Source organism: Engystomops pustulosus, chromosome 5, assembly GCF_040894005.1.
Source record: "Engystomops pustulosus chromosome 5, aEngPut4.maternal, whole genome shotgun sequence".
Classification (NCBI taxonomy): Eukaryota; Metazoa; Chordata; class Amphibia; order Anura; family Leptodactylidae; genus Engystomops; species Engystomops pustulosus.
Genome location: NC_092415.1, coordinates 124,929,001 through 124,942,058, shown reverse-complemented (window position 1 = coordinate 124,942,058; position 13,058 = coordinate 124,929,001). Strand labels below are relative to the sequence as shown.

General features: G+C 41.0%; 1 protein-coding gene across 5 annotated transcripts in view; it reads left to right on the top strand.

The window, feature by feature from the left end:
* MOCOS (molybdenum cofactor sulfurase) overlaps window positions 1–13,058 on the top strand; it is a 551,645-nt gene that overhangs the window by 182,096 nt on the left and 356,491 nt on the right. For all 5 annotated transcript variants that reach the window (XM_072152958.1, XM_072152962.1, XM_072152959.1 and 2 more), the window contains one exon: window positions 7,800–8,435. In XM_072152958.1, the coding sequence (XP_072009059.1) occupies window positions 7,800–8,435 (636 nt within the window). The remainder of the gene's footprint in view (window positions 1–7,799; window positions 8,436–13,058) is intronic.

Here is a 13,058-nt window from a genome sequence, read left to right as displayed (position 1 = left end):
AAAATAATCCCAAATTATTTTTCAAGTATATAAATGATAAGAAACTAAAAACAGAGAGTGTGGGTCCCCTTAGAAATAACATGGGGGTCATGGTGGAAGGAGATGAGGAAAGGGCCAATCTACTGAATGTCGCCTTCTCAGCTGTCTTTACCCAGGAAAATCCCCTGGTGGAAGACACAATGAGGAATAATGTAAATTCTTTTTATAATGTCAACAGTTTAACCCAGGAAGAGGTACGGCGCCGCCTCGCATCCACTAAGATAGATAAATCACCTGGGCCAGATGGCATACACCCCCGGGTTCTGCATGAATTATGTACGGTGATAGACAGACCGTTATTTTTAATATTTGAAGATTCACTGAGGACTGGTTATGTTCCACAGGAATGGCGCATAGCAAATGTGGTACCAATATACAAAAAAGGATCAAATAGCGATCCTGGAAACTACAGACCCGTAAGTCTAACTGCTGTGGTGGGGAAAATATTTGAGGGGTTTATTAGAGATGCTATCCTGGAGTATCTCACTGTGCACAACCTTATAACCCAGCGTCAGCATGGGTTTATGAGAGATCGGTCCTGTCAGACTAATCTGATTGGTTTCTACGAGGAGGTAAGTTCAAGACTGGATCTGGGGGACGCTGTGGATGTTGTATATCTGGACTTTTCAAAGGCATTTGACACCGTGCCACATAAAAGGTTGGTATATAAAATGAGACTGCTGGGAGTAGGAGAAAATCTGTGTAATTGGGTAAGTAATTGGCTTAGTGATAGAAAACAGAGGGTGGTCATTAATGGCACATTCTCAGATTGGGTTGATGTTACCAGTGGAGTGCCACAGGGGTCAGTATTGGGGCCACTTCTTTTTAATATTTTTATTAATGACCTTGTAGTGGGTTTACACAGTCAAGTTTCAATATTTGCAGATGATACTAAGCTGTGTAAAGTAATAAATACTGAGGTCGATAGTTTAGCATTACAGAGGGATTTGTGGAAGCTTGAGGGATGGGCAGAGAAATGGTTGATGAGGTTTAATGTAGATAAATGTAAAGTTATGCACTTGGGCCATGGAAACAAAAAGTATAATTATGTTCTAAACGGTCAATTACTTAGTAAAACTGAAGCTGAAAAGGACTTGGGCGTATTGGTGGATGGTAAACTTAATTTTAGTGACCAGAGCCAGGCGGCTGCTGCTAAAGCAAATAAAATAATGGGATGTATCAAGAGAGGAATAGATTCTCATGATAAAGACATAGTTCTGCCCTTATACAAATCCCTGGTCAGACCACACATGGAATATTGTGTACAGTTTTGGGCACCAGTATATAAAAAGGATATAGTAGAGCTGGAACGGGTGCAGAGGAGAGCAACCAGGATTATTAGGGGAATGGGGGGACTAGAATACAATGACAGATTACAAAATTTGGGATTATTCAGTTTAGAAAAAAGACGACTGAGGGGAGACCTCATTACAATGTACAAATACCTGAACGGACAGTACAAGGATCTCTCCAAAGATCTTTTTATACCTAGGCCTGTGACCAGAACAAGGGGGCATCCTCTACGCCTAGAGGAGAGGCGATTCTACCATCACCATAGACAAAGGTTCTTTACTGTAAGAGCAGTGAGACTATGGAACTCTCTGCCGCAGGAGGTTGTTTTGGCGGACTCTATGTACATGTTCAAGAGAGGCCTGGATGACTTTCTGGAGAGAAAAAATATCACAGGTTATGTGGATAAAACATTTATTTAATTCTTGAAGGTTGGACTTGATGGACTTGCGTCTCCTTCCAGCCTTATATACTATGATACTATGATACTATGATAAAGGTGATGTGGCCTGCAAGGAGGTAAGTAGGGGCCCTGTCAGAACAGACTTGGCAATGATACGGGATGGAGCCGCTGGGATTCAAGGGAAATCCACCTGGGGGCATTTTTAAGAGTAGTTGTAGTGGTGAATTGAGCAATTTGGGCTGCTTTGTTATATAGGGCAAAATTAGGAAGTGACAGGCCACCTAGTTGTTTCTGCCCAAAAATGGTGGAAAGTGCTATACGTGGGCATTTGTTGTTCCATACAAAGTTGGAGATGTGAGAATGAATGAGTTTAAATATTTTTACTGGAATAGAAATGGGAAATGATCTGAAAAAGTCTGTTTGGAATTGTTGTATCAATGGGGCATAATTCCAGTTATACAATGTTGATTTGTGGGTTGTTAAACATACTGCTAGATAGGTGATGTAATGGTGTTGTATTTTGAAGCCAAAAGAATCAACTAGGGCTTCCTGTGTCCTTAGAGTGATGTGCAAACAAAGAGCTTTTGACTTATCCATATTGACCTTAAGTCCTGATAGTTAATGGAAGCTATTAAGGAGCTGCAGTAGGTTTGGGAGGGATGCATGGGGGCTAGTGATGGAGAGAAGTAGGTCATCTGCAAAAAGGCTAACCTTGTAAGTGTCATGTATTGTTTTAAGGCCTTGAATGTCGGGGTTAGTTCTAAGTGCCACTGCCAGGGGTTCCATGGCAAAAAAGTGCAGGTGACAGTGGACACCCCTCACTTGCTCCCCTGGCAATCTTCATGGGGGGGGGGGGTCGAGTGTGGGGAGTTTAAGGTAAACTACTGGCTGATCGTAAAGTAGTTTAAGGGTGGCAATAAAATCCATAAAAACATTTAAGGCCAGAGGACAGTATCGAAAGTTTTTTCTATATCATTAATAGGGGATTTTGTTAATGATTTGCGGAATATATGATGTTTAGGTTTTTACGGATATTATCTGGTGCTTGGCGGGATGGAATAAAACAAACTTGGTCTCTATGGAGGCTGGAAGAAAAGAGTTTATTCGTTGTGCTAATATAGAGGTAAATAGTTTTAGGTCCAAATTTAATGAGGAAATGGGTCAATAATTACCTGGTAAAGGGGATCTTTGTTCGGCTTAGGTGTAACCGTTATATGTGCTAAGTAAAAATTGTGTGGCATTTGATCTCGCTGTAGAAGTGCATTACAATAAGCACGGATATGTGGGAGGAGGATAGGGAGAAACTTTTTATAATAAGCGGCAGATAGTCCGTCAGGACCCAGGGACTTTCCTAATTTGAGGGCTTGGAATTTCTCTGTGATTTCTTCATCGGTAATTGGGGTTGTGAGGATTTCTGCTGCAGATGAAGGGAGGTTGACCGAGTTAAGAAAGTTTGCTATACTAGCAGGGTTAGGCTGTGTTAATGAGGTGTAAAGGGACTGGTAAAAATGCCGGAATGTATTGTAGATACGTTCAGGGTGAGAAGTGATGTTTATATCTCGTGTCTTAATGGAGACTGGGGAATTGAGGCGTTCCTTTTGTTGTAAGTGGCGTGCCAACATTTTATCCATTTTATTAGCATATTTGTAGTATAAAGCTTGTATCCACTTAAGCGCCCTTTCAGTTTTAGTGGTGAGAAAGGCCTTAAGCTGGAGTTTAGTGTCATATATTCGTTTGGTTAGATGTAGTGGGTTGTAGGTAGTTTGTTGGTTCTAAGCAATGCAGTTGGGAGTCCCCTGAATTTTGTAGCTGTGTACGTTCTCTTTTCCGCTTTGTCGCCAATTTTCGTATAGTGCTGGTAATAAATTGTTTGTAGCCTTGCCATCGATTACCCACCGGTTGATTAGTGTTGGCTGTAGAAGTAAAATATGAAGTAATCTTTGTATCTTTTTGTGTACGGACATTGGGGTCCACTAATAAAGCTTCATTTAATCTCCACCGATATAGGGAAAATATCCAAATACCCCAAATTTAAAGACTGTGAAGACATATTCGTGGTTGGAGCAGGAAGAGGGAATATGCCTGGAGTAGAGCATAGAGGAGAGAGAAGAGGTGTCAGTAAATATATAATCAATTCTAGAGTAAGTTTGGTGTACTGGGGAGAAGTCACTGTAATTGCGTGTATTGCCATGGGACTCTCTCCAGGTGTCGGCCAGATAATGTGTTTTGAGTAATTGCAGGAAGACGCGTCTATCTAGATGCGTCACATCAGACCTGCTCACAGTGGAACTGTCCATAGCAGGGCTGACTGTAAAGTTAAGGTCTCCACACCAAATTATTGAATGATAAGTAAATTGGCAGAGTTTGTTGACCCCTTAATGACTGCTCTATCGGGATTCTACGGTGGTCATTAAGGGTGCTTTTTCTTACTCAATGCCTTTCTACGGCGGCGTGTCAGAAGAAGATTTCGGGACATCGGGTACCAAAAGTGCCGGTGTCTGGCTGTGATGTCTTTATTCTACGGATCACTACGATTATGATGATACCTTATTTATATAGTTTTATTTATATTTGTCCAGTTTTATTGAAGGAAAACTAGAATAGGAAAAATTCCATTTGTTTAAGTATTGCCATTTTTTACAGCGGCATAACTAAAGTATTTTTTGGTTGAAGGAGCTGGGTGTGAGCTTATTTTTTGCGTGACTGTTGTTCTTTTCAGTGGTATCATTTTGGTGCTTGTAACTTTTTTGGGTCACTTTTTAGAACATTTTTTGTAAAGAAAAAAAAATGTAAATTTTTGGCAAGTTTTTTTGTTTTGTTTTTTTTACCACGTTCACCGTGCGGGTACAATTATGATTTTGATTTATTGTACAAATTGTTATGGACGCAGCAATAACAAATAAGTGTTTTTTTTTTTGTGATTTAGTGTTTTTTGCACTTGTGTACAGGGAAATGGGGTGTTTGGGGGGACTTTCACTTTCTTATTATTTATTTTTATTTAAAAAAAACTTTGTTTAAACTTTTTTTCACTGTTACTGACATGTAAGCTTGAACAAGTGATCTTCTGATCACTTGTTCAAGCTCCTATACAGCTTACACAGTGCATAACAGATGTATTGCACTGTGTAATGTAAGGCGACTAATACGTCAAATGTCGGGAAGGGGTTAAGCAACGCTGGGAAAAACGAGATGAATTACAACAGGCAATCCCACCCATATACCATTATTACAATACATAGAATATCTTTCTATGCCACTTATTTCTACCTTTCTACTTATACAGCCTTAAAGAGGACCTGTCACCGCGGAAAACCCACAGACCAAATGTGCCCCCCATAATCCTCCCCCCAGCCTCTTTCTCCCTAGCGTTTTTTTTTTTAAATTCTGGAGTGTATCTGGCGCGCTGGCAGTCGGCGTTATTCATTAGGGGGCATGCCGACACACCCCCAGCACGCCCCTGCCAGCGGACACATTGTACGAGAAGCCGGCAGCATCGCATCGGCAATGCCGGCAATGCGAATAAGCCAGGTCGAGGCCGCTGTTAGTGCCTTATTATTGATCATTACTCACATATTGTTATTATTATACGAACACCGCCGTGTAAAGGACAATATAACTAATGATCTATGTACAAAGCCCAAATAATATTACATCGAGACCATTAACATTACATAATGACTGCATAATACTGCAATACTAAATGATAACCTCTACACACAGACAGTTTTTACCATATAGTAGTAGTCCTGCACAGAGGCTGCTGTGTAAGCCAATGACTTACAGGTGAAGTCTCTTCGTTTCTGTCTGATTTTACAGGCAACTTCTTGCAGCCATACAATCCTCACACCTGACCCTCACATACACAACTGACCACATTGTGCCACCACATATATCATTTATACTTCTCACAACACAACTGACACTGTACACTGCACCCCCTGCAGTACAATGTGTCTGCTGGCGGGGGCGTGCCGGGGGTGTGCCAGATACATGATCCGACCTCTTAGTTGGTTAAATAATGAAAAACATGCATTTGTTTTTTAAACATTATCCATTGTAATTATTTCATCTGGTCACCCACAATTTATCTCTATATTCTCAACCAGGACACTTCTCCTGCACACTAGAATCTGCAGCAGCTAACAAAAAGGTTTTCCCCAAGGTTAGGTAGCGGGTGCATCACTTTCCTCAACCGCACTTCTACCTAGAATCACACAGCTTGGTAGGAGTTCGACAATCACATCACTCCCATTTTTCACAATCATAGGAGTGCATTTAATCACATTCAGATGGAAATGGAGGCTGACCACCTGCACCCATTAGCTGTTGCTGCGTGGTTGTCCTTTCCCTAGAGAAAATGTAGTTTGCAGAACATAGATTCCTGCCAACTCAGATTTTTTCATTAGAACTTTTTCCTTTTGAATAAACAATCAGATTCTGTATGGAAAAAATGAGCAAATGTATGTTAGCAAATATTAGTTTTTGGTTTCTACACCCTGTAGCCGTGTTTATCTGCATGTACTGTGACAATCATTCAGCGTGGAGAAAATAGGGAGCAGTTGATATTATTTGCTTGTACCTTTCTCCAGGGTTAGCAGATCACTATCCACCAAGTGAATTCCTGTACCTCTACAGTGTGGAGTTCAGTAATTGGGTGGATTTATTAGAAGTTTCTTTGAGCAAAAGTGTTCTTGTTACTTATGGCAACCAATTACAGCTCAGCTTTCATTTTATAAACTAATGTGGGAAAATAAAATCTGAGCTCTTATTAGTTGCCATGGGTGACTAGTGCAGTTCTGCTCTGATAAATTCAGCCATAGTGTAGAAAACATGCATATATACAAACATTTGATATACAACTTTTTTAGGATAAAAAAATGTTAAACTATGTCACATCATTTGTAAGGGTTCCTCTTCACTAATTTTGTACCAGGGACATTAATTACTGTAAATAATGTTTTAATTGTAAAAACATTTAATGTTTTACACATTTTGTACACTTTTGTGTTTTTTGTACTTTTTTATTTTTCCATGTACAGAGCTGTTTTATGGGTTATTTTCTGCATAATAAATTACACTTCAAAATGGTGGTATTTCATATTCCATGCCATGTACTGGGAAGCGGAAAAAAATTCCAAATGCAGTGGTAAAAAACTGCACTGTATTCTTGTGGGCTTGGATTTCACTGTACGTGCCAAATGACATGTCTACTTTATTCTTTGGGTCGGTACGATTACGGGGATACCAAATTTGTATAGGTTTTATAATGTTTTCATACATTTACAAAAATTAAAACCTCCTGTACAATTTTTTGGGGGGGTTGGATTTTGCCATCTTCTGGCGCTAATAACTTTTTTATAATTTGGTATACAGAGTTTTGGGAGGTGTTGTTTTTTTCAACTTTTGATGACATTTACAATGTTATAATTTTAGGACTGTACAACCTTTTGATTACTTGTTATAGAATTTTTAGATTTTTTAAAATGGCAAAAAAGTGCCAGTTTTGACTTTGTGCGTTATTTTCCATTACAGGGTTAAATGCAGTGAAAATCGGTTATTATTTTATATTATATTATATTATATATTTTGATTGGGCACTTTCGGACGCGTTGATACCTAATGTGTTTATGATTTTTACTGTTTATATTTATATCAGTTCTAGGGAAAGGGGGCTGATTTGAATTTTTATGTTTTTTTATTATATATATATTTTTTTTTTGTCTGATCGATCCTACTATATACTGCCATACTACAGTATGGATTTTTCTTCTCATTCATTACAATGTGCTGATAGCGTATTTTAATGGAAGGGTTAACACGAAGGAGCCTTGGGTCATCCTCCCTGATGATGGCACGGGGAGCGAGGATCCTCTGCAAGATGGCGGGCAAGATCACGGGTGTTACCGGTAAGCCTTTGCTGCAATATGTGACTTAGTATTATGTCATATGTCTGTAAGGGGTTAACATTATAGCTCAGTAAGTATCATGATCTTTAGAAAAATTTAAAAAAAACAATCAATTAAAAAGGTCAATTATATATTCATTTTCTGCTTTTTTTATCTTATAGAATATTGCAATATTTTAATACCTCTTCAGAAGACTACACAGTTATCTTCACATCGGGCAGCACTGCAGCTCTTAAACTAGTGGCAGAAAACTTCCCATGGTCTCCAAAAAGTTCAAGCACTTCAGGCAGCCACTTCTGTTACCTAACAGATAATCACACCTCAGTGGTTGGAATGAGAGGGATCTTGAAAATGTTACAAGTTTTGTCTATTCCAGTTGAACCAGAAGAATTGTTAAAATCAGAAAGTCACACATTTGAACATCAGAACGATGGCACCTTCCATCTTTTCTGCTATCCAGCACTAAGCAATTTTTCAGGAACCAAGTATCCTCTTTCTTGGATAAAAAAGATCCAGACTGGAGAAATGTTGCCCATTAGGGTTCCAGGCAAATGGATTGTTTTGTTGGATGCAGCTTCCTTTGTCAGCACTTCTCCACTAGACCTTTCAGCATACCAACCTGAATTGGTCACAGTTTCATTTTACAAGATTTTTGGATTCCCAACTGGTTTAGGAGCTCTGATTGTTTCCAATCGATTTGCTCATTTATTGAGGAAATATTACTTTGGTGGTGGGACTGCTGCAGCATATCTTTCAAGTGAAGATTTCTTTGTGCCCAAAGATTTAATAAGTTCCAGGTAAGTTGGTACTTCAATATTACATATTAAATGTAAAAAAAAGTGCTGCACCATTGAATTATTTGGCTAATTCTGCGGTATTGTATCAAAGTGTTAGCTCCAGAATATTTGGACAGAGATCATTTTCCTGATTTTAGTTCTGTACATTACCACAATAAATTTTGAACAAAACAATTCAGATGTAATTTTAATTAGTGAGTTTAACAAATGTATTGCTTAAAATGTGCTGAACTAGCATTTTTAACATAATCTCTCCATTTCAGGTGCTAAAAAGTAATTTGGACAAATTAAATAATTATAAATAAAATGTCAATTTCCAATATTTGGTTGAAAACCCTTTGTTGGCAATGCCTGCCTGAAGTCTTGAACTCAAAGACATCACCAGACACTGTGTGTCATAATGCTCTGACAGGCCTTTACTGCAAAGGTTTGTAGTCACTGGCCGTAGGCCATTCTGTCTGGAGTTTAGTCTTTAACAGTTAACTTTAAAGACTGCAATACCTGCACAAACCATGGTCAGGTGTGGCACTATTTTTGGAAGAAGATATATTTTTCAACCTTGGGAGAACCCCTTTAAAGGAAACATACCATGAGAAATCTAGATCTGATGGTAGATTCCTCCTGCCTTCCACTGCCATAATCTGTAATTTAATAATCCTAGAATTTAAGCCTATGCTTAAAAACTTTATTTTAGTAATATGTAAATTAAATGCACAGGTTACTGGGGCGTGGAGTAGCGACTTGACCATTATAGAATATTCCACCTCTTTGCTTTAATAAATGTGTGGGTTGATTTTGCTTTATGTTTTGGGCCATTGGTTTGGTTGCATTTGGATTTTCATTGCATTCTCTAATTCAATGTTATTAACAAAAATACAGCATTTCCCAGATATATGTCTAACCAGTCTATATCAGTCCTGGTGTACACAATTTAATTTGGCCCTAGACACGACCCAATAACTATTAATTTTAAGATTGGCTGCCAACTTGTTTGAGACTTCACGGAGCTTGTCTCTCTCTTTGCACCCTGCACTCTAGCCCTGCCACCCTGCAGTCCGGGACTGATCTCTCTTACTGACACATAAGAAGAGTGAAGAAATCAGGCAATACCTGTTTGAGGCTAACTGAATATATTTGATGGTGAGCTTTTGAGAATACTAGTTCTCTTTGTCAGACATGATGTTATCCATGAAACAGAAAATTCACAGCACTTTATACACACTAGGCAGTGATTATCAAAGGATATTAAAAAAAAACTTTAAAACAACAGATTGATAAATACAGGGACTTCTTATTTACCACAGGACAGCAATAAACACATAAAAAATCTGTGAGGCTTGTGGCCTCCAGGTCAGACATAGGAGGTCATGAATCTGGCATGAATGTTAAGACCACTTTGTAAGGTGTTGAATCTCCTCATTAATTTATACTCCTATTCTTTCCTTTCCCTCTGTGTCTTAAAATGTCCCATTAAAATAGTAATCTGCAAATCTTCCATAGTGTGGTCCTCTCTGGGGAAATGTGCAGCCACTGGGAGATCTTTCCTTTCATTTTTAATATCAGATTGGTGCGGGTTCATGTGCTGATGGAGTCTCTGGCATGTTTCCCCAACATAAAGGCCTGTGGTTGGACAAAGTTGACACATAATAAGGTAGACCACATTAGAAGATCTGCAGGAAAATGTCCCTTTGATCTTATGCAGTGGCGTAACTAGGAGAGGCAGGGGCCCCATAGCAGATTTCTGCATGGGGCCCCCCTCCAGCTAAAAAAGTATTCATGCATACACACACGTTTATACAATCACACACATTTATACACTTAAATACACCACACATAACATTCTACACTCACTTTTATATACTCGTACACACACACATACATACATACATATACATTCATATGCACAAGTTTATGTTCATATATATATATATATATATATATATATATATTTATACACTAACATATACAGTATATACAAACTCAAACTGTATATACATACAGTATATATACATCAAAGTTTCATACATACTATTTATATACATACATACATATAGCATACATACAACACATTCTTTTACATATGGTATATACCCACTGTGTATACACTGTATACACACACACACGTTGTATAAAAACACCATATACACATACTGAATCTTTATGCAGCATATACACACATACATACAGCATATACACACATATATACAGTATATACAGCAGATACACACATACACCATATAAATATTTATATGCATGTGTCTACATACAGTTTATACACATACACACAGTATACACATACACACATACTGCATATACATGCAATATATACACAAATACATACGGTATTGTGAGAAAGTGAGAGGTGTTGTGTGGGAAAACCGCTATCTGTCTTACAGGCAGATGAAATGCTGGTGGTAAAAGCCCTGGGTTTGTCTGCAGTAACCCAAGGGTTAATGCAGACATGATAAGCAGGAATAGTCTGTTTTGTCTGTGTTGGCCTAGCTAACACAGACACATTTGTAATGTCCGTACTGGGCCTGCTTATTATGGAGTAGGGGTAGGCTGGTAGTGGGACTCCTACTCCACCCGGGCTTCGGTCCTGGGCTTTTGTATAGCCCACAGGTGCAGGTCACAGGCCTCGTTAGGGTCTGATTTAGTCTGCAGGCCAGAAGCAGTAGGGGAGGCCCTACCTGGAGAGCTGAAAGCGAGATTGCATTCTCACAGCAAAGGTAACTGAGGGTCTCCTGTCTTGCTGCTGTCCAAGAGCGTGTGCCAGGCAGCCTGGTACCCGGATAGCTAGGGTCCGCCAAATGTGTTAGACAGCGCCTAGCCGGGCAGGAATTACTTTTATAATGTTTTTGCATGTGCCTAAGCCAAGGCTGAATTTGTGTTCTGTTTTGCAAGTGTGAATAAACACTTAAGTTGGACTTTTAAACCTGCGTGTGTCACTGCTTCCTGCACTGCTACCAGTCAACTACCAGAGCAATTCCCCACATATGGTGGATTGGAGCGGGCAAAGTGCAGTGAAGTATACACTAGTGCATGTCCTGGAAGTTGACAGCACTGAAGCTGCAAGCCACAGCAACACTGGGCAGAGGTGTTGGCCCCCTTCCTCGTCGCTGATCCCCAGCAGGCATACTACGACCTGAGCGAGGAGTATGCCCGGGACTACTCCAAGGTAAAGGCAGAGATCTTGGCCCGACTAGGAGTGGATCAGCATCTACGTGCTCAAAGAGTGAATAGCTGGAGATACCAGGAGGCGCTACCACCGAGGGGGCAGATGCACCAACTTGTTCACTTTGTTCGCAAGTGGCTTCAGCCGGAGACATCAACCCCAGCCCAGATGGTCGAGAAGGTTGTTTTGGACCGTTTTCTGAGGGTTTTGCCGGGTGAGATCCAACAATGGGTGGGACACGGGGACCCGTCTGATGCCGATGCGCTGGTGGGGTTGGTGGAGAGGTTTTGTGCCACTCAGGCCCTAACAAAGAAAGCCCCTTATACCAAGGCAGGCCTTAAGGCACGGAAGGTCTTGTCACCCACAAATTCCCGGGGCAGGACAACGCCCAATGTCCGGGAAGTACCCCAGGGGAGGAGGAGGGGGGAGGCTCCCACCTGTTGGACCTGCCATGAGCCAGGTCATATTGCAGCCCATTGCCCCAATTCCTCAGAGCCCATGGACTGCAGTTCCGCCAGAAGGGTTTCTCTCTATGCTGCCCCTGTCTACACAGCTACTAGCCCCGACTCTGCTGATGAGCGCCGCCTGTGCCGGGTGACTGTGGCAGGGCATCCAGCGTTGGCCCTGCTGGACTCAGGCAGTCGTGTGACCTTGATTAATGGGTCCCTCACAGACCCCAAGGCAGTCACAGGGCGCACAATTGGAGTCCTGTGCATCCATGGGGACGTAAAGGACTACCCCACCACAGTTATTAACTTCCAGACCTCTTGTGGAGAGACACTACATGAGGCAGCGGTTGTCAAGAACTTGCCCCATGACCTTATCTTGGGACGGGACTTCCCCATGTTCTGGATTCTATGGCGGGGAAACCAAGAGTTGGGGGGTTGTTCTCCTGTGTTGTCTGGTCAGATCTCTGAAGCCGAGCCTGATGACCCAGACTCTGGAGTTCCTGCCGTAGGGGTGACCGCCACAGAAGATGGAAGTGTAATGTTTCCCCTAGATGTTATGGCAGGCGAAACTGAGGAGGTAGTGACAGGACCGCAGTTGTCTGATTTGGAGGTATCCCGTGACAACTTTGGTACTGCCCAACTCCAGGACCCCACTCTGGTCCGCGCCAGAGAAAATGTGGTAGAAATTAATGGCGTACCTCAGCACCCAGGTGCGGATAAGGTGTTCCCTCGTGTGGTGGTAAATCAGGAGTTGTTGTACCGCATTGATAAGGTCCACGGTGAAACCCGGGAGCAGTTAATGGTGCCTCAGCCATATCGTCAGATGGTGTTAGACCTTGCACATAAGCATGTGATGGGAGGGCACCTAGGTACCACAAAAACTCTGGAACCCATCTTGCAGCGTTTTTACTGGCCAGGAGTATATGATAGGGTAAAAAGGTATTGTGAAACTTGCCCTGATTGTCAATTGCATGCTCCCATGGTACACTTTCGAAGTCC